The sequence below is a fragment of the Erithacus rubecula genome (genome assembly GCF_903797595.1).
Source record: "Erithacus rubecula genome assembly, chromosome: 21".
NCBI lineage: Eukaryota > Metazoa > Chordata > Aves > Passeriformes > Muscicapidae > Erithacus > Erithacus rubecula.
In genome coordinates, this window is record NC_136673.1 from 1,607,530 (window position 1) to 1,634,378 (window position 26,849).

The window sequence follows — 26,849 nt, forward strand, 5'->3', positions numbered from 1 at the left end:
CCGAGGCGCGCCACACGGGGGCGGCAGCGGCGGCGGCCGCCGCTCTGTCACGCCGTCTCTATGAGCCCCGCTTCCCCCTGGCGGCGGGGCCCGCGCGCCGGGCGCATCTGCACCGCCGTCTCTATGGTAACTCCCTCCCTCCGCGCGGTCACGCGCGGCGGGCGGCGCGCGCGGGTCTCGCGAGAGCGGCGTCGCGGGGCGTGGCGGCGCTGCCGCTGTCAGCGCGATGAGGCGGCGCCGCCGGGGCTCCCGCCGCTGCCTCCGCCGGGCCGCGCGCCCGCCCCATGGCGCGTGAGGCCGGCACCGCCCGACCGCGCTCCGGCCGCCGCCCCCGCCCAGCAGGTACGGACCGCACCGCACGGGTCTGACCGGACCGGGCTGCGCTGGGCGGGGGCGGCCGCCGCGGGGGACGCGCTGACCCGCCGGGGCCCCGCCCGCCCCCCCCCCCCACCATCACCCACCCCGGTCCTTCCTCTGCCTCCCGCCGCCGCGGGAGTCAGGCGGGAGCGGCGTCGGGCTGAGCCCGTCCGGTGCAGCCCGACGGGGACCGCAGGGGTGTCGGCGCCCGGCGGGGCCCGCCAGGCCGCGGGGCCGGCCCGGGGACCCGGGCAGCCATTTGGTGGCGGCTCCGAAATGACGGCGGGAGCAGGGCCGGGCAGCGGGTGCGGGAAGCCAGGCCCGGGCCCAGGAGCCGGAGCCGGGCCGGGCCCAGCAGCGGGAACCGGGCCGGGCCCAGCAGCGGGAACCGGGCCTGGTGCGGGAGCGGGGCCGGGCTCGGGTGCGGCTGACAGCGGCCTGCGAACGGGGCGAAGCACGGGGCACTGGCGGGGCCGCCCGGCGCTCCCGGCACCGGCGAGCGGAGGCAGGAGCTCCCGGTGCCCTCCCGGGCAGCCCCTCGGGGAGCCGCAGCAGCGGGCAGCCCGCGCTCAGCTGCCCCGGTACCGGGAGAATCGCAGCGGAGCCGTGCGTGCTCCCGGTCTGGAACGCTCATGGAGCTGTGCGTTGGGGAATGGTGGAGGAGAGTCGCGGTGGGAGACAGGCCCGAGGAATGCACCCACCGTGTCGCGTTTTAAGTGTCTCAAACAAAAAAACACAAAACAACTGAGCAGGAAAAGCGTGTCCCGGTTCTGCTGATGCTCGAGGTGCACGGAGGATTTCCAGCTGAGTGCAGGAGTCAGCACAAAGCACAGGAAGGGCAGCAGAGTGGTGGGAGAGTGATGAGTGTTCAGTTCATCCAGGGTTCAGAGGGGAATGGCATGGATGTGGAGCAAGAGAAAATGAGAAAGTTTAGACAGGCAACCAAGAGAATTTCTGATCAAGGCCTGTTTCATTTCCTTGCAAACTTAGAATTTTGTTTGTTTTAATTTTAGTTCCTGTAGCTTCTCTTGTGGGTGTTCTCCCATGGCCATTGTAGCTACATCATAATAATGAAACTAAAATTAAAAACATTACAAGGGTGTAATTTGCAATTGGCAGAAGAAATCAAATTTTAAATGAGAAGCAACCAGCTCTAAATCTTCTGAATCAAAATACTATTCTTCAACCTTTGGTCTGTCCTAAACATCTGTGGAAATATTAGAAATGGAAGCTTCTGTTGTTGATATAAGTATTATTCCATGAAACACTGAAGTCTTAATTTTTGTAGTGGATCTCTTTCCCAAGACATTCATGCCTGAATTTTTTCTTGTTTCTGCATTGTAAGCAAAGCTTTTCCCAAGGAAATGTGTTTTTATTAATTTGTATTTCTGTCTTGTTTGAGGACGTGGCCATTTCTCTCAAAAATACTAAATTCTAACAAATTTTAGTGTCAGCACTCTAGGTATCCCAGAGTAAACTCCTGGTCTTGAGTGTTGATCTCATTTTTTTAAGGCTTTGTTGCTCTTATGTAAATAAAATTTTTACAATATCCAGGTGGCAATAGCTGATAACATTTGTTAGGAGTATGTTGCATTTCACTTGGTGATATTTTATATACCCTTAATTGGATGAATGTACAGGGTCTCTCCTTGCTGACAGGTCAACCCTAAGGAAAGGAAAAAAATTACATGTCCACAGGCATTTTAAGTCATTCTGTACAACCTTTAAGAACACTTTCCAGTTCCCATGGAGCCCTATGTTTTCTGGCCTACATCTCAGAATAGAATTGATGTTTCATTTAAATTATTTTTAAAAATATTAAAATACAGAATTTTTCATGTGAAAAAATATAGCTTAAATGTTGAGGTCGTGTAAAAAAAATAGCTTGGAGAGCTAAACCATACATGGGAATCCTTATTCACTGAAAATATTACTGAAAAGTTGGAAGTTCTACACTGTATCTCTTCTTGGAATAACTGTGTCAAAGTAGATCTGCTTAGAAATGGATTCTCTGCATTCGGAGAGAGTTCAACTGATTTGGGTGGCCAAAAAAAAAAAAAAATTCCGTTTATTTGCCCTTCAGTTAGTCCTGAAAAGTCAATACTGTTAGAGCAGCTGAGTTGGTGTCAGGCTGCTGGCAAGGACAGGCTCTCCTTTCAGGGACACCTATGAAACTCAAGGAAAAACCCACAGTGGCATTATATAAGTATTTAGGAAACTTTTAAAATCTGATTTGGGTTGAGCAGGTGTGAACTGCTGAGGATAAGCTGACTCTGGTGTTGGTTTGAGGGGAGATAACCCTGAACTGAGTGAACTTTGGCAGTCACTGAGCAACCATGAGCATTAATTGATATTGTACCCCTGGTGATAGGAATTCCTCTTCAGCCACATGTTTTAAGGAGGCAGAGGCGATTCAAACTTTGTTTTTTTAACCAGTTAATGAGAGAATCCCGTGGGCATTTTGGCAAAATGCAGTCTGGGTACATGTAAATGTTGAGATCTATATTTAGGACACAAGGAAATGAAACTATCAGGGAAGTTCAAGTTGGACATTGGTAAAATGCTCTTGCTGCAGAGGGTGGCCAGGCTCTGGAACAGGCTCCCCAGGGAAGTGGCTGTGGCACTGAGTCTGCCAGAGCTCCAGGAACGTGTGAGGTTCTCTCTGATTCTCATATGTCTCCAGGATTTGTTGGTGGCTTTTCTGGAACTGGTGGACTTTTTTTCTGGAAGTTGAATTGGGCTACAGATAACTTGCAAGAGCATTAATGTTCAGTGAAAGAATTGTGTTGAAACACTATATTTAATGGTCATTAAAGACTTTACCTATAAAATTTTCACGTGATGTAAAGAGATTGGCATGTAACAGATATTATGGAGTGTAGAAATAAGCAAGTCTGCTCAGTAAAGAGGATTTATTTTAATTTCAAGCTGTCATAGCTGAATGATGCAAAGCTGTCACAGGGATGGCCCTTCACTAAGTCTTTAATGAAGCCAGTTTTTTAAATCTGTGGATGATGGCTGTTGAAGAGAAATTATTAAAAGATTCTAGCCCTTCCAGAGAATAGGTTAATACTGATAATTATATTATGTGATATGTAAGTTTTTGACCCAATCAGTGTGCTTTCAGGAACTGCATAACTTTGGAAGGAAATCTTGAAAATGCTGCCTCCTTGTAGTGCAAACCAACCATTAAACTGCATAAATGGAAAATTTTAATGGAGATGACTTTAAAAAAGAAAAGGAAATACTGTGATCTCTGCAGTCAGCATTAGGAGCAAGCCAGTATCAAGGACTCTTTAGTGATAAAAATCCATTGGGTTCTAAGATATAGGCTTAAATCCACAGTAGGGTTGTAACTGAACAGTGTGAAAATGCCATATAATTTCACAAGTTTTCCAATCATCTCCTTCTTATGTAGAGAAGACATCCCTTTGTTCAGCACTGACAGAATTATTCCATGTCTCATTCTCACCCAAGCTCTGCTTATTTGTCTTTGCCCAGGGCTCACAAGGGGCCTGGTGGAGTCAGCCTGAGCTGAGCAGAGCTGACACTGTGGGGAAACTGAGTTCAGCCTTCAACCCTTTCTTTGATAAGGGGTGCAACTTGCCTGTCTGCATTTTGGCAAATGCCCTGACTGAGCAGTGTGGGAGAGGAACAGACTAACAGAGCAACATGATCACCTAAGCTTGGTTTCTTCAGGAAATCAGAATTGAATTTTATTTATCATGTCCAGAGGTTATTGAGTGAGCATAATGGTTTAGATTAGTTGTAGAGAATGTCTTGGGATTGAGTAGCTAAAAGTTAATGTGAAATTATTAAGGATGTTTAAATCTTACAACTTCATCATTTATAAGTGGTAAAGCTGTTTGAGGTTTTACCTATCTCCCCTTCCACTCCACCTTCCAATTTCATCAGATATTCTGGTCTAAAATGAGAAAATCAGATTGGTATCATTGTTGCTCTGATCCACTGCAGCCATTACTGCTATAGGAAAATACTGCTGTTTTAAAAACACAAAATTACTCAGCTGTACTGGTTTTTATTATTACATAATTTCTGAACTTGGGCTTGTACGTTTCTCAGTTTGTCATCTGAAGTATTGCTTCTGGTAGTAATACTACAAAACTAATTGTAATGATCTTTTATGTAGCAACTTCCATGACTTTTCAGACTACTTCCTTGTATGTTTGGCCAGTTTCTGTATCAGCCATTTTCTGGGATTTTTTTTTTACAGGTTGCTTCTACTTTGACAGGGAAGAGGATCCCTGTGTAATGTAGAGATAGATAACACATCTCCCAGAATGAACAGACAGACCAAGGGTGGCTTTCTAATGGAGAGTACTGAAGTGTACTGCCTATTAAAAACAGAATCCAAAGGATTTCTAGTTTACCTTCTTTTTGGTTTTTTTGCTATCCTCCTTGTGTTTGCTCGGTTTAGAGTGCTGGTGCAATTTGTTCTTCAAGAGGACATCCCTGAAATACATTGTTTCTGATAAGGAGCAAGAATCTATCAAACATTTGGCTTATGCTTTTTGTAGGAGTTGACATGGTAATTAGGAGATGTGAGATTGTTTTCCTACACACTGGGGTTCAGGAGTGGCAGGAGAACTGGCAGGCTCAATAAAGTATGGAGATTTCTTCCTGGATGGCTGCTTGAAGTTTTGGGAGTCAAGAGCTTTTCCCAGCTGTTTGCTGGCTTAATTAGTTTTTTTTTTTCCTGTCCAGAGATCTGAAGGTCAACACATGCTTAGGAGAATCTGTCATTTGGGATGATTAAACACCCAGAGATAGATCTTTAAAAACCGGTGGTGCACACTTGAAGAATCTGTTGTGTTCATTTCTATGCTGGTCAGGAAAACAACTGTATTTGAAAAGCTCAGAAACAGAGAGGTGGTTTCTTGCAAGTCTCTGAAGCACCTATGGAAACCAAACGTGGGTATTGTCTCAGAGCAGAGATCCCTCTGTCTGAGATAATTAATGAGCAGTGTGGACACAGGACTGTTTATTAGGAGCTCATTAGTGACATACCAGCAGTTGAGCTCTCTGTGTCCCAGCTCTTCTGAAACTTCTCCATGTGAGTCATGACAGTCACACATTTCCCAGAGTGGTCTGCTCTGTGCTCTTACCTGTGTTTTGCAGTCAGACATGTGAAAGCACCACTGTCAGCCCTTGGTCAGCAGTAATGTTGGTGTCTTAATGTTTCTGGGAGTGCTGCAAAAAGCTTTAAGGAAGGTTTTTATGGACAGGCTTTGCAGTTCTGCTGCTTTGGAAGGGAAGCAGATGTGCTAAAGGAAGTGGTGGGATTCTTAACAGAGGAATCAAAAATCTTTCTGGGCCTGTTGGCTCAGTGTTTGGCTTTATTCTTATTTGTTTTGCTTTTAAATTTCCTTGGTTAAAAGGCATATGTAGCAATAGCATGTTAAAGATGACTGGGTTTTTCATATCTGCTAGAGCTTTGAAATGTGCTTTCATAGAAGCTGCAGGAAAATCTGATTTGTACATTACCTGGAAATTTTCTGGCTTATGTTGGAAGTGTAACCTCAGCAGTTTGGTTTTGAGAGGTTCAACTTCCAGTTTGGTGTGTTTTACTAAGGGAATTAGTTTGAGGCAAAAATTGCTGCATAATATTGAAAAGCTCACTGAGATAAGGACATCTTGTACAAGTATCCTGTTACTTAAAGGGCACTGAATGTTCATAATACTAAATAGGATTTCTAAACAGATGGTCATAATTAACAGAAATTACATCCACAGATAAGAGTCTATTTGGTCTTCTAGTAATTCTTTCAATGGTCTGGTACTTATGCATTAATTAAACCATAGCACAGCCAACAATGGAACTGCAGTAAGGAGTTTCTGAATTTGTACACAGAGGGGAGGTCTCAGCTTCCTCAGAACAATTACTTTTTTTTTTCTGTCATCAGAGAAAAAATAGAATGCTCTACATGTAATTAAAACATTTGTGTATTTGCATTTGTACCAAGCTCTTTCATAGCCTTGAAGTGACCCAACTGGTCTGTGCATTGCCTGGAGAGGCAGCACGGTGGCACATCAGAGCCCAGGGTGGGGCTGCTCCCTCGGGGTGGAGCTCGGGATGGAAATGGTCATCACGGAAACTGGATGAGAACAATTCCATGAACTTCTTAGGCCTGGTACCTTTTTCAGGACTGTGACATACAAGATGCAACAACAATCTCTGTAAAGCTGTATTTTCTTTGAAATGCATTTATGTAAACAATTTATTTGATACTGCTGCACAGAGTGAGATGTTTCAAGATACAAGGAAGACATTTGAAATTGCTGCTTGCCTTATCATAGATTTTGCCCCAGATATCTGGATTTTACATAGATCAAAGATTTTCTTGCTGTGAGTTCATGGACATAGTATATGTAAGGTAGGGACATGAAAAGCTAAATTACACACAGCAATCTCTGCTCCAGTTCTTGCAAGAAAAGACAGAAGTAACACGAGAATCATAAAACTAAAAACTACTCTCTCATTCTTTTGATATTTGTTTGATTTGTATTTTATAGAAAATATGTTTTTAAAGAAACAAAGCTCAGTTTAGTTTGGTGTCTGATTAAGCCTGAATAAGATCTGCAGAAGGAAGGCATTACTCTACTTCATTTCAAATGAAAATAACATTTTAAACCACTCTTCCAAAAAATAAAATTAATGCCATTTATTGTGAATAAGTTAAAACTTATGGTAGTCTGAATTAATTTTGTTCCCGAGCCTTTTTTGGTACAGTTGTTAAACTGACACAGAGTTGGGGTTTTTGAGCGCTTCACCATAAGGATTTGGTTTTGTTCTTTGTAATATTGAAATTGTGGTCTGTTTTTTTAATTAAAAATTATTCTAAATTGCCAGAAAGCATGTTTTAAATAACTCTTTATTCACTTACAGCTGCCAAAACATAGTACAGTGAAATAATGGTCTGCTAGCCTGCTAAACAAGTGTCCAGCTTCCACAATGCCTGTGCAGGCAGCTCAGTGGACAGAATTTCTGTCCTGCCCAATCTGCTACAATGAGTTTGATGAGAATGTGCACAAGCCCATCAGCTTAGGCTGCTCTCACACCGTGTGCAAGACCTGCCTGAACAAGCTCCATCGCAAGGCATGTCCCTTTGACCAGACTGCCATCAACACGGACATCGACGTGCTTCCTGTGAACTTTGCTCTCCTCCAGCTGGTTGGAGCCCAGGTATGGTTGGAGCAGCTCTTTGTGTTGCCACTTCGTGTTGTTGCAATATGTGCTGCTCTTTTTTTCCTCTTTTTAGCCCAACTAAATGGTAAGGTTTAACTTTGGGCTCCCTAGGAGTCCGTACATACTCTAAAAGCAGCTGCACTGTTTCAGGGCCATCTTGTAGACTGGAAACGTGTTCTAATTGGAAGCTGGATTCTGATTTTAAAAGGCTCTTGAACTGTGGTTGGAGAAAAATCCCCATTGGGAAACATACAATTATCTGTCCCAATTGTCAGTAGAATGAGTGAGCCTGCAGATTACACTCGTTCATCTTAGCCTTGTGAGAAATCTTGTTCCTAAATGTCACATGTTTGGAAGTGTAACCAAGTTTAACCAAGTTCCAGAAGTGTGTGTGTGTGTATAATTTTTTTTAAATATGCCTGATGATGGCTTTTCAGTTGCATTTGCAGACACTGGCTAATCAGGCCAGGAATGTTCCCTGCACTGTCTCGTAGCAGTGGCAAAACAGTGATTATATAATCAGTACTGCACTTTATGGAGACTAAATAAGTCTGTTCCCCTTATGCTGATTCATGTGCTTTTTCATGTTACTCTCTCTCTAACACCTTGGTGAGGCAGTAAGAAAATGTTATTTACTTTTCTTTTTCATGTCCTATCACGTGCCTTGACACAGCTATTGGTAATGATACTGTGTCAGAGTAGTTTTGTTTCTCAAGTTCACGCGTTCCTTTCATTTTTTTTGTGTGTCACATCACTGTCTTGATCTTACAACATTTATTTTCATGGTCTCCTAACTTCTTGCAATGTATTTCAAACAATTAATTTATTGTGACTAACACTCCCTCTATTTTCCTTATCTGACCTTGTTACTCTGAGTTTTTTCCACCAAGTTAAGTTTCCTGCTGCTTCTCTTGGAAGATTTCAGCATGCCCAAATGATGCTTAAATAAATTTTTAACTTTGCTGTATTGTATTATTGCTAGTTCATTTTGTCCTATAGCTTCTTTTGTGTGTCTGTGGTAAATCATGCTGATCTGGTGTGTACTGATCACCTTCTCATATCTTATGTTCTTCATCTTTTAGACCTTGGTTATTGTTTTCTACCCTACTTCTGTTTTTCAAGCGTTGAGTAATAACAAAAACCGTCTTTCATCACCCTGATCTTCCTCTTGGGCCCTTTTTGTTGTTCCTTATGCCATGTCCATGCCCTGGGTGGGTCCTGTGTTTCCCTGCTCTCAGAGCAGTGCACATCTGCAGTGTTATGTAATTCATGGTGCTGTGGGTACCATCACAGAGGTCAGCCAGGTGTATGTAATTCTTCTCCCCCTTTCTCCCCCTTGCATTTTTTAGGTACCTGATCATCAGACAGTAAAGTTGAGTAATGTAGGAGAGAACAAACATTATGAAGTAGCAAAGAAATGTGTTGAGGATTTGGCACTCTACTTAAAGCCATTAAGTGGAGGAAAAGGTGAGTCTCAGCTGAACAGTGGAATTTTGATGTAGCTTGCTTTTAACAGCGTTGTGTTTTCAGCCCTGGTTATAAATGTCAGTGAGATAATACTCTCATTTTTCTAATAGAATTGCCTTGTGTCTTTAAAAGCTTATTCACACTTGTGACACTTGTTTGTGGTTTTTTTTATTTATTTCAAGTTTACAAAATACTCTATTTAATAATACTGCCTTGGGGCTAACTTTGTACTAAAGCTGAACTTTCCCCAAAGGATGGCTTTGATGTCATTTTAAGATTTAATTAAAGTTCTTTTTGATAAAGCATTACACAGAGTTGCCTACTAGAAGGGAAGGTACCTGTGACTGGTATCCAAGTCCTAGAGAAAGACATACACTTTCAGACATTTTTTTTGTCTCACTTGGATGGATTTGATGAGAAGCACTGCTTTGCCTTTTCTGCCTTTCTCTGAAGGTGTTGCAAGCTTGAATCAGAGTGCACTGAGCCGTCCCATGCAGAGGAAGCTTGTGACACTGGTGAATTGTCAGCTGGTGGAGGAGGAGGGTCGGGTCAGAGCCATGAGGGCAGCTCGGTCACTGGGAGAGAGAACTGTCACAGAACTCATCCTGCAGCACCAAAATCCTCAGCAGCTTTCTGCCAATCTTTGGGCTGCTGTCAGGGCACGAGGGTGCCAGTTTCTAGGACCAGGTAAGGGACCTGTACATCTGCAACAGAATATATTTAGCTGTACTTTTTCTTTATAAAAATGCTTTGAAATTCCTTCTGTTCAGTTGAAGATCTTCTGCCATGATGAAAGGAGAAGGGGGGTGGGAAGCCCCAGGAGTAGTAAAATCTTCTGGCTTAAAGTTTTCAATTGTTTCCCCTGCTGCTCCATTAAATATTCTTTGAAATTGAGAGGAGTATTCCAGAAATCCTGGCAAAGAAGAGTCAATAAGCACACACTGTGCACTGTTTGTAATGGAGTGTAGCAGTACTGCAGCCTGTGATTGGAATTGAATAGTTGTCAATACAATCAGCCTAACCTCAGCTGCAGCATACTTTTGAAACTTACAATGATTTATATCTCTGATAGAAAACAAATTCATAGTTAAGAATGCAGCTAAAGCTACCATAGAAACAAGGAAATTCTCTTTAAAATATAAGTTGTCTTCTCCTGATTCCAGTAACTGTTGATAGCATTCCAGTACTGTTCCCATATTTATTTTATAGTTTCATGGTGTAGCATTGATGATGTGTCCAAAAGGACAATGGCTACAAGGCAGCACAGTGAAGAAAAGTATAAAAACTGCACTACTGATATGTCTGTTACTGGAAATTAGTCTTAGCTCAAAGGTGTTGTGCTTAGAGTTATTCTCAATGTTTCTTCTAAACTAGCAACTTGCTTGTAAAGTTTTTTATAGTAAAATAAAAAGCAGTAAGGAATTACATTCAAGATAATTCAGGTGCTCCTGCTTACCTGTTCAAATACAGTAGCCTTGCTATTTTCGGGAATATATGTAACTTCCATTTTTGTGTGTTAAAGCTATGCAAGAGGAGGCACTGAAACTTGTATTACTGGCACTGGAAGATGGCTCTGCACTCTCAAGAAAAGTTCTGGTACTTTTTGTTGTGCAAAGGCTGGAACCAAGATTTCCTCAGGCCTCTAAAACAAGCATTGGTCATGTTGTGCAGCTACTGTATAGAGCATCATGCTTTAAGGTAAATCACCACTATTGTGGTTTGTGCTTGTTTTTTATGATGGACCTGGAGATTTTAGGTTAAAGAAGGAATGTTTAACTATTCCTATTTATTAGGTCACTAAAAGGGATGAAGATTCTTCTCTGATGCAACTTAAAGAAGAGTTCCGGAGTTACGAGGCTTTGCGGAGGGAGCACGATGCCCAAATTGTTCACATTGCCATGGAAGCAGGACTTAGAATATCACCAGAACAATGGTCTTCCCTTCTTTATGGAGACCTGGCACATAAATCACACATGCAATCCATTATTGACAAGGTTTGTCAAAGGGATGATTTTAGTATCTTTGTAGGATTAAATATTACAATAAAAATCAAAGAACTCCATTAATTAACTTTTTTGTTCGTAGTTCTATCAAATATTAATTAAAACTGGATTAAAATTTTTTTCCCTGATGTAGCATATTCATTATGTGAAGTACTTTAATTAAAGTTGTGGTGTCTTATGATGAAGCTTCATAGGGCAGATTCTGAGTTGAGAAATCAAATTTCTCTCCACTGATCCTCTCTATATGCCATCTGAAGACACTATATATTACATTTAGATACCAATGCCATGAATATATTTTTAAGATTAGTAAGTGACAGTTGTAAGATGCAGCACACTAATGGTCCCTTTATTTTCAGCTTCAATCCCCAGAATCTTTTGCTAAGAGTGTACAAGAATTGACAATTGTCTTGCAGCGCACGGGGGATCCTGCAAACTTAAACAGGCTGAGGCCTCATTTAGAGCTCCTGGCAAACATAGATCCAAATCCAGGTATGCAAATGAAGCTTTTTAAACTGTTCTTGGTATTCTTCATATCTAGGAAAATAAATTATTAAGATTATAACCTCCATTCCTGGTTTCGAAGTTCCCATTAATCAATATAATAAAATCTTCAGGGTTCTCTGAGTTCTGTCCAAGTACTCAGTGTTGTAAAGTAATACAAGACATGCCTCTTATTTGTGATACTGCAATTATTGACAGAGTGACAACACTGCTTTTCATAATTTTAGATGCAGCATCTCCAACATGGGAGCAGCTGGAAAATGCAATGGTCGCTGTAAAGACTGTGGTGCATGGGCTGGTGGATTTCATTCAGAATTACAGTAGAAAAGGCCATGAAACTCCACAGGTAACCAGACTTGATCATTATGTCTTAATGTGCATTTACTGGGAGGTGCAACTTTGAAAAATTATTGTTGATTTGAAATATTTATGGCTCTTTTTTTGGGATAATTGATGATACTGTTACTAAATGCATTCAGATTTTGAGAACCTAATACTGTGAATATGGAATACAGCAGAGCTGGCTGCAGTGAAATCCCTACAGGGACAACTTAGCCCCTCAACAAGGAGTGTCCTTGTTTTTCTGATTAAAAATGCAAAATGTAAAAACATACCATGGATGTATTTTCTGTACTTTAAGCCTAGTTTTATGTGACTTAGAGATAGCTGGTAAGAGGAATGTCTTGTGTTTTTATTTGTTGTTCTTTTTGAAGCCACAACCAAATAGCAAATACAAAACAAGTATGTGCCGAGACCTTCGACAGCAAGGGGGGTGTCCAAGAGGAACAAACTGTACATTTGCTCATTCTCAGGAAGAGCTTGAAAAGTGAGTGTGGGAGACTTTTTCCTTTTCCTTTTTTCCTCCTTTTAATTTAAATCCAAGCAATCTACAGAGATTTTTGAAAACATTTTTTTCCATACCTTCATTTATTTGGTGGGATTTGTGACTCTTGACATGATAGTTCTTTATATGAAATTGAAGGTACAACAAAGCAATGTCTGCAGACTAATTCCAGTTTTTATGGTGTTTTTTTTATTTTATCCCATATGAGGTAAAATTTCCTTTCCTCCAACTGAGTCTAAGCTCAGTGTCTTTCAAGGATTGATTATATTACCTACAAGAGAGAATGCTAATTATGTCTTATTGAGGAGTGAACTGAGTTATTGAACAGTATGAGGCTGTTTTCACCCAAATGCCTTTTCAAAGAGCTGAAGAGTAGGTCTTATAGGGGAAGAGATGATTTTGGATTCCAATTGTTGAAAATAAATTTGTAATTTTCTGGTGTCATGTTCCTCTCAATTCCTTATCATTTACTAGTTTTGCAAGTCCATTAAACTTTACAATAAGCACTTTTTATACCATCTTGTCTTTTGTGTGTTTGCACCTGTTTGTTTGTAGATATCGCTTGAGGAACAAAAAAATCAGCTCAACAGTGAGAACATTCCCCCTTCTAAATAAAGTTGGCGTGAACAGCTCTGTCTCAACCACAACGGGAAATGTCATCTCTGTCATAGGAAGCCCTGAGGCAACAGGCAAGATGGTGCCAAGTACTAATGGAATAGCTAATCTAGAAACTGGGGTTCCCCAGCTGATCCCCCGCTGTGCAGACACCTCCCTGAGAGCTCTGGAGAACACCAAGAAGGGAGGGAAGACTGGAGCAAATGGCCAGAATGCTTCTGGGTCCCCTACAGAATCACTTCCTGAAAAGTAGGTGACTTTTCTACATCAGGACAATTTAACAGAACATTCTGCTTTTAGATTATCTGAAATAATAAATGCAGTTTGTGGGTGGCCAGCAGATACTGAACTGGGGTCCTGGCTTGCAGTAATTGCTGGTGCTCAATGGCTGCAGAGCTGTGTGAGGTCTTGCACTGCAGAGCAGGTACAGTCACACAAAGCCTGTGGGTTCAGGGTGTCAGAGCCAGCACCTGTTGTTTTAGCTGTTCAGTACTCATGTGTGTTGTAGACAATGTGGTCAATCTCTCCCTTTATCTCTTACTCAGTTCTTCTCAGCCTGGTGTTTTAGTTGCTCTTGGGTTATTGCAGAAAAATAAAAAGTTATGGCATACAAATAAATTATATACATATTACACACTATTGGGTGATTACATACAAGTATGCTATTACATGCAATAAATTGTACTCAAAATTTGACATTTGCTAAAACCAAGAAGGATGCACAGAGTGTGCACTTCCTCAAAACCTTCTAATGTTGGGGTTTTCACTTAAAACTTCTTAGATAATTCTGAAGGAAGCACTGAGTCTCTAAACAGCTTTTCAAAGCCTTTGTCTTTACCAGAATACACTTACATTTTTCCACTTTTGAGTTCTCCTAGAAGAAAGTCTAAATTGTAGCATCAGTTTGGGATATGAAAAACAAAATTGCAGAGAAAATGACAAGGCCCAAATTTCCATGTTCTGTGGGAGTGTACATGAAGAGAGACCTGACTGAAATAAGGGAAGATCTGCTTAATGATTTCTTGGTAATCCTTTTCAGTAAAATTGGCTCTCCACCCAAGACTCCTGTAAGCCAGGCAGCAGCTACCTCAGCTGGTCCTCCTAATATTGGAACAGAAGTTAATTCTGTGCCTCCAAAATCCAGCCCGTTTGTTCCCAGAGTACCTGTCTACCCTCCACATTCTGATAATGTTCAATATTTCCAAGACCCCAGGACTCAGCTGTCATATGAAGTTCCACAGTACCCACAGACAGGTGAGTGAGATAAGCACTGATGAAAAAACTGAACTTTTCTCTGGAAAAATAACTAGATGAGAAATAACTTGTCTATTTTGTCTGTGTCTATTTTATTTTTTTAAATTAAATATCAACTGTATCTCCACTTAATGGAATACTAGTCTTGTTAATTGCTGGGTATGGTGAGAGACTTGCAGTTTGCTCCCAATGCTTCTTGCCTTTGTGTGCTGCATGTTATACAGCTTGTACTTCAGCCTCCAGAAGAACTTGAACCTCAAGGTTTTTTATCTACTTTTGCCTTTGTTAGCATTTCATTGTTTTTACTTAGGCTTGCTCTTGCTGTGGCCTGTCCATGAGGGTATTCATGGGCAGGATTCAGAGGCATAGCATGCTTCTGCTGGGAGGCTTACACATCTTTGTGCTTGCTCAAATGTTTTCAAAAGGTTCCAGTTGTCTTTTTAGGTTGTACTGTGCATGTTTATATTCAGCCAAATGATTGTGCTTTACAGCACCGAGTCATTCACAAGCTCTCAAAAGGGAGAGATGCTCAGGTAATCCTCTCAAAAGAAAGAGCAGTAAGTCACGTGTGAAATGGTTATTTATAGACTTCTTATTTTTTAGCAATATAGGTTTGTATTTTAGAGAGCACTATTTTAACTTCCTATATCAAGACTTGCTGAAGATCCTGTGTTTTCTGTTACATAGTTACACCACAATACATAGGAGCAATATTTTCCAAACTGGGTCCAGTTGCTGAAGGGCCACACTGCATCTGCCATTGTGGTTGTACATGAAATGATATTTAACAGAAACGTGGTAGGGTCAGTAAGAGGTTTGTAAATTATGACCCCTCATTTTCTAAAGGCACTTATCAATGCCATTTTGAGTTTTAGAAGGTGTAAAATTTGGGGTCATTTGTGGTTGCATTAACTATGCCTTTTTCCAATTTGCCAGGGTATTATCCAGCACCTCCAACAGTAGCAGCTGGCGTGGCTCCCTGTGTTCCTCGCTTTGTGAGGTCCAATAACGTTGCAGAGTCCTCCCTCCCAGCCGCTTCCGTGCCATATGCCGATCACTACAGCACGTTTCCCCCTCGGGATCGCCTGAGCTCCCCCTACCAGCCTCCTCCCCCGCAGCCCTACGGGCCCGTGCCCCCCGTGCCCTCGGGCATGTACGCGCCCGTCTATGACAGCCGGCGCATCTGGCGCCCGCAGATGTACCCGCGCGACGACATCATCAGGAGCAACTCCTTACCTCCCATGGACGTCATGCACTCGTCTGTCTATCAGACATCGCTGCGCGACAGGTACAACTCGCTGGATGGCTATTACTCTGTGGCTTGTCAACCTCCAAACGAGCAGAGGACTGTGCCTTTACCAAGGGTAAGTGAGTGCCAGGAAGGGAAGGCTCTATGCAGAGCTGCTTCTGAAGGTCGTTACTGGAAAGTTGGTCGATAATTATCATAGACCTGTTTATTACAGTGATCGAGACTCGTGACTCGGACAAAGTTCTTGGTTTGTTTTTAACCTTAAAATGGGCTTGCAAAACAGACCACTGTAATCCACATCCAGAGCCCCTTTGCCTCTTTAATGCCCATATATGTTGCTTGAATTAATTGCATAGCTAAGATTGGAGTTGCCATACATGGACCTACAAATTGTTGTGAAATTTTTCAAGTGGTATCAGTGGAGGGTTACAGACCCAAGGAAATTTGGGGATCCAAATGTGTCTCATGTAAGTATTTGCCTTCTAATTAGAGGGTGATGGGATATCCTGTCCTGTATTTATTCTTGTAGGAGCCTTGTGGTCATTTGAAGACTGGTTATGATGAGCAGCTGAGACGGAAGCCAGAGCAATGGGCACAGTACCACACACAGAAAACTCCTCTGGTATCGTCAACCCTTCCTATGGCAACACCATCTCCAACACCACCTTCTCCTCTCTTCAGTGTAGATTTCAGCACAGAGGTGGGAAGCCAAAGAACTTCTTTATTTTACCTTTCTGTTTCTCTAAGATTCCATTTGATATTTCTAGTAAAGATTTTCTACCTGCTATTTATTGTTCATAAAATTAAGTTAATCTTCTAGCAAAGGGAAAGTGATACCTAATGATGATGCAATTCAGTTTGGTATTAAGGTGATGCTAAACATGGAAAACAGGAAAAAAGGTCAAGAAGTGAAGTCATTCAATTCAGCCTCACTAAATGAAATATAATTTTATTGAGCTCACTTTGTGAACCCCCAGATTTTTGTGTAGGGTACAGCAGTTGTGTTAAATTAAAAAGTACCTGCATTTGAAACTCCAAATGGCTTTGACTTGAGGAGTAGCCTGAATCAAACTTCAGGTGCTTACCAAGTTCCGAAGAATGCATTCTCTTAAAAGTGGCAAAAGGCATTGGTAGGACATTGTGGACTTCTTTGACAGTTTTGTTGGTGATATTTGAGATGTCAAGAATGATTATTCAGATCAGATCTTGTAAGTGTACCTGAAGTGCATGCATTCAAGGTGGATCAGGATTTAGTAATTTTCACTCAGGTGAGAGGGTTGTAAGTTGTATTTTTATTTACCACTGGCTAATACATTGAAGGAAAATGCATGGCTTCCTCTCAGTTAAGTTACTGTAGATATTTGCCTAACGAAACCTGACACTAACACAGATTCCAGTCTCTCATCTTTGCAGGCCAGGCAATTATTTGTATGGCAAAGTTTGCCCTCTGACACCTGCCAGGGGCACTTTTGACAAAACAGCTTTTGTTGTCCCCAAGTCAAGTCTTAAATATGGCTGGAACTCCTTGATTGACTTTTGAGATACATTTACTGCTCTTTAATTATCTTCTCATTTTAAAACTGAATTCCCTGTTTTTATTATTCACTGCTTATTTATTCCCTTTTCTATAGTTCTCAGAGAGTGTCAGTGATTTGAGTGGAGCTAAATTTGAGGAAGACCATCTCTCTCACTATTCACCGTGGTCTTGTGGCACTATTGGCTCTTGTATAAATGCAATCGACTCAGAGCCCAAGGATGTGATTGCCAATTCCAATGCCGTGTTAATGGTAGGGGTTTTCTGCATGTTCTCTCATTAGTGTGATGATCCTTACATGCTCAAGTGTCTTCTGTTTGGTTAAACCAGCCTTTTAACAAAAAAAAAAAAAAAAAAAAAAAAGGTGATAGCTTCCATTATTAGTATTTAAAAGTAGTTCTGCTCATTTGAAGTTGTTTGGAATATCCTTTTCCAGTTATGTAAATAGGGAATAATAATGAGAATGTGCATAACCTCAAATGAGTCCATGTATCTCCTGTCTCCTGACTGTGTAGGATTTGGACAGTGGGGATGTTAAAAGGAGAGTGCATTTATTTGAAACACAGAGAAGGGCAAAGGAGGAAGATCCTATAATCCCGTTCAGCGATGGACCCATCATCTCCAAGTGGGGTGCAATCTCCAGGTCATCCCGCACAGGTTATCACACAACAGATCCAATCCAGGCCACTGCTTCCCAAGGAAGTGCTACTAAGCCCATCAGTGTATCAGGTACAAGTTCAGGATTTATGTGACAGGAATTCATCATTTATACACACCATGAGCATTTCACCCTCTTTGTGCTTACTGCAGCTATGAAATGCAAAGAGCCAAAGAACATCTATATCCCACTGAAGAGCAGAGATAGTGAATGCTGTCTCAATTCTTTTGCAGATTATGTCCCTTATGTCAATGCTGTAGACTCAAGATGGAGTGCCTATGGCTCAGATTCTGCCTCCTCAGCACGTTATGCAGAACGGTACAGACTCTTTCCTGAGCTCTCTTCACAGCTTTTTCTGTAGCTTGCAGTTCTTCAAAGTCCTCAGTGTGCATGTGGGGAATCTGGAATGTCTATTAATAGACATTCTTAATTTTAAAGTACAAGACTTTTTACCTATCCAGCATAAAGCCTTGGGAAAAAAACTAGGTTAAAACTTGTGTAGTCTTTAATACTTAATGCAGTTAATAGTGCACAATTACTAGCAGTGTGTCCCTTGAGGGACCTATCAAAGAACTGGAGTCAGGTACTGCCAAGTTGTCATGTCAAAATCTTGAGTAGTTTCAGGGGTTTTTGCCACATCTTACCCAGGTGTAAAATAAGGATTTTTGCTTCATACAGTGTCTTGAAGTATTATGAGCCACAGTGAAGATGAAAAATTTAGACATTGTCTAAATCACATCTAGTTTCTGTCCAAAAATCTAACATTGATAGACTAATGAAGTTATGGAATTTTTGATTTAGAGAATTTGCTTTTAATTCCTAGTTTTGCCTTCTTTCTTTTAAAGGGACAGATTCATAGTTACAGATTTGTCTGCTCACAGAAAGCATTCCAGCACTGGAGATCTACTGAGTATTGAATTACAGCAGGTAAGACCAGTTATTATACCAGGAGGGTTTTTTAATTTAAAAGAAATGGTTGAATTAACTGCTTTTAAATAATTTTTCTTAGTGTAGCTGTCTTTACTGCATGTGGCTTAGATGTCATGTTTGATAATTGAGCTGTTTCTTTCCATAGGCTAAAAGCAACTCCTTACTACTTCAGAGAGAGGCAAATGCACTTGCCATGCAGCAGAAGTGGAATTCTCTAGATGAAGGCAGTCGTCTTACCTTAAACCTTTTAAGCAAGGAAATTGATTTGAGGAATGGTGAGGTAAAGAAAGGGGTAATTGGGATGAAACAAATCCTAGAGGGCATTTATATATATATATAATGTAGAAGCACATTAATTTTAACTGAGAGTCGAAACTTAGTTTTAACACTCCCAAATATTTACAGCATATTCTGTGCAATTTAAGTTGCTGTTGTTGCACTCAGTTTTAGGCAGGAGCTCCAAACATGCATTTACAAAGTGGGAGGAATGTGACAATAATTTTCATGCAATCATTAGTTTTTGTCTATTTGTACATGTTGTAAATCTAAACATTTTGTCAATGGACTCATTAATATTTATTTTATCTCTCTGTTTCAGTACTTTATTGTGCTTCAATTTAACCTTGTTGTTGTCCTATGTTGTCTATGCCTGAAGTTCATTTTTCTCTGACTGGCTCTCTTGTGTTGTAGAAGTGTTGTGTGCTAGAAATGCATCTTCTGTTTTCACTTTAATACTCCAGTGTTGTGTGAAGCTAATGAAAAACCACCTTGATATTTAGAGAAGATATTAATTCCTTTTTAGACTGATTATCCTGAAGACTGTGCAGACACGAAGCCAGACCGAGACATTGAATTGGAGCTGTCAGCCCTCGATACAGACGAGCCTGATGGGCAAGGTGAACAGATAGAAGTGAGTACAAAAATCTGTGTGGCTAAAGAGGTCACTGGGTCTTTTCATTAGTCTTTATTGATTAGTATGTAGATAGCAAAGCCTTTTGGTTTTAGTCCTAGCAATGCATCCAGCATTTCTCTTATTTAGCACTTGAGGTCTTGTACTTCCCATTCAGATACCTGGTAGTGTTAATACTAGTTAAGTTTAAAAAAGCTCACAATTTATACCATTCATGTCATTCACAGCCATCTTTGAATAATTGGCTTTATCTTTAGCCAAATGTAGTAGACATTCCAATAGTATGACTTAAATTAAAGAGTTTTATGACCAGGCTCCCATTTCTATTAGCACAATGTAGTGGAACTTAATAGGAAAATGTAAAGCTGATAGGGACAGAGCTGATGGACATTTCTCCTTTTTTTTCTTTTGTAGGAGATTCTGGACATACAGCTAGGGATTAGCTCCCAAGAGGATCAGCTGCTCAATGGAACAACCGTAGAGAATGGGCATCTGCTAAAGCAGCACCAGAAAGAATCTCTGGAACAGAAGAGACAAAGTTTAGGTGAAGATCGTGTGATTCTGTGAGTGTTAGACAAAACAGCAGTGTCTGCCAGTGTTAGACAAACAGAAGCATCAGAATAGTGGAAGCATGATTGTGTAAGGATGAACTACGTACCTGCTCAGACTTGGATTAGACATCTGCATTGTTTGTACATGGTGGAGTGAGAAGAACCTGTTAAGAAATAGAAATAGGCCACAAAGCTGAAAGTCCCAGGCTGGTACCATTGTTCGTATGCGTCGTTGTAATCGTACACACTGAAATGTCACAGCTGTTCAAAATACCTTTCACAGTCAGTAAGCAAAAAATGCAGAATATTTTTATAGTTAACAGAAATTAAGAAAAACTTCAAAAGGTGAAATGGCGGACTGTTTGCACAAATCTCCGTGGAGAGGTAGATTTTGAAATACACTATTTTAGGTTTCTATGTTCTGTAGTCTTTAATGAGTAAAGCAGCCTTTGAAAATGAGGCAGACTACTTTAACATCTCGAGCGTACCATTCCAGAGGAAGATGTTTAGCCTGTTGCTAAAAATGAGTTTGTCAGTATTTATTTAATGCACACAATTCAGTTCCGGATACTTGTGCATGTCCTTGTTTAATATTTGTGTAACTTATTTTTCTCCTCAGGGAGGAGCAGAAAACAATCCTGCCCGTAACTTCTTGCTTCAGTCAGCCGATCACAACATCTGTTAGCAATGCAAGCTGCCTGCCCATCAGCACATCAGTCAGTGTTGGCAGCCTCATTTTGAAAACTGCTCACATTATGTCTGAGGATAAAAATGACTTTTTAAAGCCTGTTGCAAATGGCAGGATGGTTAACAGCTGAAAGGCATTCATCTTTCCAGCTTGTGACCACACCATGGAAGCATTTACACTAGCTTTTTATATATATAATATATATTATATAATGTATATTTTTTTTAAAAAAAATAATATTGGGGTCATGCATTTCCTGTGGACTCTTTGATACTTCAAGCCCCTCTCGCATTAGCATTCTGAAGAAAAAAAAAAAACTTACTTTAGTAGGGTAAGGCGTTCACTTTCCACAAATGAATGGAATTTGGACATTGTTTTACTTAAGCTTAAAGCAGCTTTTTATGAGTTTGTAGCAATCCGGTGCGGTATCTGAGCCATTCTTGTTGAAAATGGCTTCTGTAGAAAACTAACAACTCAGTTATTTAAACTAGCAGGATCCTACGATGATACATCTAGTGAAAGGAAGACTAACTTATTTGTCTCTATTTTGTTTCACGAGAGAAGAACTTTTGTCTTGTTGCAGCTGCTTTTTCTTTAGTTGTGGAACTTTGCATGGAGTCTTGTTTCCTGTTGGAAGACTGAGAGGTGGAGATTTGGACTTGAGGCTTTTACAGGGTTAACACACCATTAGCTTTGCACTGCTGTTATTTGCAGGTCTGTGGGGCAGTGCTTTGCTGCAGCTTTTGGTTTCCATTCCCCCCAGTTGATGCTTTAGTACTGTAGATACACATACACAGGCTACTTGTCCAAGTAAAGTTATCAGAAGTAAATCAAGTGCCTAAGTCCTCCAGCTAATGTACTAGGTATTGATTTCCCCAAGCTATACATGAAACAATTTTCAACGATTTTGAGAGGTTATGCACTAATATAACAGCAATTTTGGGGTTTTTTTCTTCTTCTGTTTCGTTTTTTCATTAATAGTTCTCAACTTGGAGATTATAGGATCCAGATGACTTGGCAAAAAGTATCAGGTGCTCTTGGCTTTCCTTTGAAAACCCTGTATCTAGTGTTTGCACTGACTAACAAGATGGTATTGCTGTTTTTTGTACTGTTTTGTTTTAATTTAAACTAAATATTGGGAATTTAAGGTGGTTGTAATTACCTTTGTTAAATGTTGTTAATCATAATCTTGTATTCAGGTTTAATTTTTGTTTATTCAGTGGCAACTTATTTTCAAAGACCTTGAAAATACAATGAGATAGCATTATCTGACCTTCAGAGTGCTGAAAACTGTATGAATTTATGCCCTGTTAAGAGGTGACTAAGAATCATGTTAGACATGTCAACTGAAAATTGGTTTTCATAAATACACATGAACTAGAGCCCTGGGCATATTTTGAGAAGCTTAAAAATCCACTTTTTTTTTTCTTTTAAGAAAGCAGGACTCTCCTTCCTGATGATTACTATCTTCTTGTTTGTCCTCTTACTTTTCTTTGTGACAAGTTTTACATTTTTTTTTTATGTTTTTATTAACTTCTGTGAAGTTGTTTACTCTGAAAATTGTACTGGAATATTTTAAGCCAAGCTGATCTTTCACCAGGTGTACTGCATGTAAGGGCTTTTCCTGCTAGCAAAATGCTTAAAGAGGATCATGTTACTGGTCGTCTGAGTTGTTATTTTACAAAATCACAGCTATGTGGTCGGGTAAGATTTTGATAACTGTTTTGTGCACGCTTCTGGGGGGTGGGGGTTGGCATTTCCCTGAGGGTTACTGATTAGACTAAGTAAATATTGGTGTTTGATATCTCTCCTAATGAACCTGTCCATGAAATAATTATGTTGTAAATATACCTGCAAATCCAAGGGTTAGTTTTGATATTCTGGTGTCAGTATGGAAGATCTTACACATCTATTTAATACTCCAATGTCAAGGAATGTATGTAGAAAAACAGTCAAGTAGTCTTTTCTTAGTTTCCTTTGGCTGTTGCTGTACCTTCTCCAGCCAGTGCCACCTCACTCTAGGGTTAGACTGATGCTTCTTTCACTTGCTACATGAAGTGAATGGATACAAGAACCAGACCACCTTTGTCACCTTAACTTATTTCCTATTGATGTTAACTTTAACTTAGAATGTTAGACATAAATATGATTGTTGTATATTTTATACCAAGACCATTCTGTAAATATGAATTTATATTACTTTTGAAATGCTTCTGAGATACTATTATTTGCTGTACAATGTAATTCCAAAACAGATATGCAAACAAGTATGTCTCTTTCATGGATATTTAAACAGTGAGATCTTCCATGTTGAAGGTGATGTAATTTTTTTAAAAGATTTTTAAATTTTAAATTGCTATTTTGTTACAAAAATAGAGAAAATATAAAGGTTCGAGAAGTCCTTATTTGCCCTCAGGGAAAGAGCCCTCTGTGCACCAGAACTCCACAGAACATCTTCAGCATGATCTGAGGGTGAATATATACTACATAAATTGATTGTGTATTTACCTTAACCTTTTAATTTTAAAATGGCAATTTTAAAAACTTGGTTGTGCTCTGCTGGAGGGGGTTGGGATAAGCTGCTTACACACATTTGCCTGTTTGTCCAGTGAAATGACATAAGCCTGACATATTCCTGCCAAGGTCTTGGCATATTTAACAACAAATGTATCTCTAGACTCTTGTCTGCAGCAGGAGGTCCCGTGATAGAGCAGTTCTCTAGGGTGACCATACACTTCTTATGGAAAGTTGGTTCTCAACTGAGGCTAGAGTTTTCTAGTTGAATTTTTAACCTATATTGACAGGCAAAAGAATTATTTGGGGGTTTAACAGCACGCTGGCTTTATCTTTAACACTGACTGTGGTTTTTGCCATGAAACTAATGCCCTCCAGTGCCCTGACAGGGAGAAGAAGCTGCAGGTGGGAACACCTGGCTCTGGCTTCCTTCTTTGTTGAAGTTTCAGCCCTTGACCCTTTACAAACAAGTATGTATTCATTTGTTAGTTGTAAATCAGGTGCCTTTGGGCTATGGAAGGGCTCATTTTCTGACACTGAGAGAGTGACTTACCTTTGTGTGTCAATAGCAGTGATGCCCATTTAGGTTTTGGCCTAATTTACTGTGCTGTCAGAAAAGAAGGCCCGCAGCAGATCGGGGAAAGAGATTGGCTCTTTTGCTTTGCTTGGACAAGCATTTTGGGTTGGTTTGGTTAATTTTTATTTTTTTTTTTCCCCATTAGGGGTACAGCAGGGATTTCACATGCAAGAGAGACAGGAATTATTAGTATCTAAGTTAATTGTGTTGCCTCACTACCTGGATTCATTCCTTGGTTTGCCTCATTTCCCACAGAGGTCTTAATAGAGACTAATGCTTGTGCTGGGAGAATGCTTGTGTGAGAAAGTAACTATCTGTACATTCTTAACATATACTTAGAGCAGAGTGATTGCCCTGCTACTGATATTTTGTTCCTGTAAACAGGTGACAAGAAATGAATCTTAGTGTTTATGCAGATTTTGCATTGTAGAATGTATACTAGACCCTTCAAAGGCAAGGTTAGACTCTTTGCAAAGCAAACTGGCGTTGGTTCTTGGTAGTCTAGTACAGGGACACTAAAGTTTGACATTTGATTTAGGAAAATGAAAACAGTTGTACACAGCTGATTATGTTAAATAAGCTCTTAATTAAGCTCTTTGTAGAAGTCTTAATTTTGAAGGTTTTAGTGCTTTGATAACTCAATTGAAATTTTAATTTTTCCTGTACTCAAGAGCTGAATGCTGTTCTTGTATAATAGTGTACTAGGCTGGATGAGGTACAAAATAATGCACAGTGGTCAGAAACAGCTGAGGAAAGAACGCTTAAAATAACTCAATCTAAACTCAGAATAGTTTCAAACATTGGTTTTGTTTGCTTTTTCAAAGCACAAGTTGTCAAGTTGTACCTGTTGCTGTACATAAACACTGTATGCCAGCAGCTCCTTGATCATATTTGTGAACAGACTTTTCATTAATTATTAGACTGGTATTAAAGGAAGGTGTTGAATTTGAGAGTGTAACAAAATGAGAAGTGATCAGGTGATCTATATAGGATGTAAAAATCAATTTTTATGTTGTAGTTTAATCCCTTTGTTAGGAAGTTCCCTCTCATTGAGGGACCTCTTCTGCAAGCAGAACACAATAAATGTGCTTTTTTTAAATGACCCAATTTCCCAGTATAAATGAACAGCTGACTTTGGCAGTAGTCATCTCCCTGCATCTCTTTGCTGGCAAGGGAGCAGGACAAGGAGGGGAAACAACCCCTAAAACTGTCACTGGTGAGATGAAACAAATCTGAATAATCCAAGTGCCCAATGCCCAAACATAATTCTACACCCCATTATTCAAGGATGCTTGTGGAAGCTTTTAATCACTCAAGATTTTGCTGTAAAAGCTGAAATAAAGCAGAGCCTGGCTGCGTTTCTTACTGCCAAAAGCCAAGGTCATTTGCACATAGCCCATGGATTTCTCCAGAGTAGATCTCCGTTACCCAAGGCATGGGAATGCATGCGTTTTCTTAGCTGGGCAAACAAGTACATTATACAGTAGTTGTGATACAACACACGTGGCTTTGATTTGTACTGCACATACCCACTGTACAGCCACTCCGAAGTATTGTGGTTAGCTTGCAGCATCTGCTGTCGCATTGATACTGTTTACTGCGTATTCTTTTCCCTGGAAGTTTTAAAGAAAATTTTTTTTTTCTTGTTGCATTGATTACATTTTATAAATTTGCTTAGCTGGAAAGTTTGGGAAAAGAGGCCTGTTTGTCAATTGTACAACCGATTGTGAAGCTCTAGTGTGAATATTTTTACGTCTGTATTAGACATTTTCTTTGCAAATCTATTGTTCGATTGAAATGTAAATGAAATAAAAGATGGTGTACACCCATCATGTATAAAGCAGGCACCATCGCTACGATGGATTTAATGCTCATTTTTATGGCGCATTCTCAGCTTCTATTTAAAACTATAATTTAAAGAAAAAAAAAAAATCTGTAAAATGAAATGGGGATATATGGGGGAGTAAATTCTATTCCGTTTATTTCGGTTTTGATTCCCAATGGTAATGTTTCCCTTCGTGTTAGAGTAGGGGGGCTCCGGCGGGGCCCGTGTGTCGCTGTAGCACTGACGTGCAGAGGTTGTAGCTTTGGCTGGGCACGGATAGAGCATCCCGGTTCGGTGTTTGAGAGACTCGATGGAAGAAGTTTGCAGTATTGACATGTATTTGCATGCACGAATAAAAATTATTTGTCCACCTTAACGGGCTGTTTGTCGTCAGCGGGGGCTGGGGAGGTTCCGGGGGGGCGCGGAGGGGACGGAGCGGGGCTGGGGCGGGTGCCGGTGTCGGGTGCCGGTGTCCGTGTCGGTGCCGGTGCTGGTGCCGGTGCCGGTGCCGGTGTCGGTGTCGGGTGCCAGTGCCGGTGCCGTTCCCGTTCAGGGCGGGGGCAGCGGGGCCGGGCCCATCTCCTCCCCCGGCCGCCTCCTTCCCGCCGTGCCCCGCGCCGGCCCCGGAAGGCGGCGGGAGCGGTGAGGCGGCGGCGGCGGGGCCGAGCTGGGGAAGGCGGGAGCGGTGAGGCGGCGGCGGCGGGGCCGGGGGAGCGGGGAGGCGGCGGGAGCGGTGAGGCGGCGGCGGCGGGGCCGGGGGAGCGGGGAGGCGGCGGCGGCGGCGGGGCCGAGCTGGGGAAGGCGGGAGCGGTGAGGCGGCGGTGGTGGGGCCGGGTTGGGAGCGGTGAGGAAGCGGCGGGGCCGGAGAAGGCGGGAGCGGTGAGGCGGCGGGGCTGGGCCGGGGAAGGCGCCGGGCGGGGGCTCGGCCGGGCCGGGCCGGGCGGTGAGGGCTGAGCCGCTTTGCTCGGAGCCCATCGGAATCACCGGCCCGGGCCGAGCGTGTCCCGCCCAATGCCCGGCCCCGGGCGGGCCGATCCCGGTAATCCCGGCCCATCTGGCGCTGTAATCGGCTGGATTCGCGGTTAGCTGCGCGGAGCCTGCGGCGTTCGGGAGGAAAGCCGGGAGCCGGGCTGGGTCTGTGGGCTGACGGCGGGTCTGTATC

The 26,849-nt window shown here is 41.6% G+C and overlaps 1 protein-coding gene across 6 annotated transcripts; it reads left to right on the plus strand.

Annotated features, from left to right (window-relative positions):
- Window positions 1-195: 195 nt before the first annotated feature.
- On the plus strand, window positions 196-26,063 carry RC3H2 (ring finger and CCCH-type domains 2). 6 transcript variants are annotated; one of them, XM_079324294.1, is made up of 21 exons: window positions 196-342; window positions 7,265-7,561; window positions 8,914-9,031; window positions 9,485-9,718; window positions 10,554-10,729; window positions 10,825-11,025; window positions 11,394-11,526; window positions 11,766-11,884; window positions 12,252-12,364; window positions 12,938-13,246; window positions 14,037-14,251; window positions 15,188-15,615; window positions 16,030-16,200; window positions 17,132-17,287; window positions 17,550-17,763; window positions 17,926-18,010; window positions 18,538-18,619; window positions 18,768-18,902; window positions 19,425-19,532; window positions 19,947-20,095; window positions 20,703-26,063. In XM_079324294.1, exons 2-21 carry the CDS (start codon window positions 7,331-7,333, stop codon window positions 20,899-20,901), a joined length of 3,576 nt encoding a protein of 1,191 aa, XP_079180420.1. In that variant the 5' UTR covers window positions 196-342; window positions 7,265-7,330; the 3' UTR covers window positions 20,902-26,063. The 6 variants fall into 6 exon arrangements, with proteins under 6 accessions (XP_079180420.1, XP_079180424.1, XP_079180422.1 ...); XM_079324298.1 differs by having other exon boundaries at window positions 22,372-26,063; XM_079324296.1 differs by having other exon boundaries at window positions 19,947-20,076; window positions 22,372-26,063.
- Window positions 26,064-26,849: the final 786 nt, after the last annotated feature.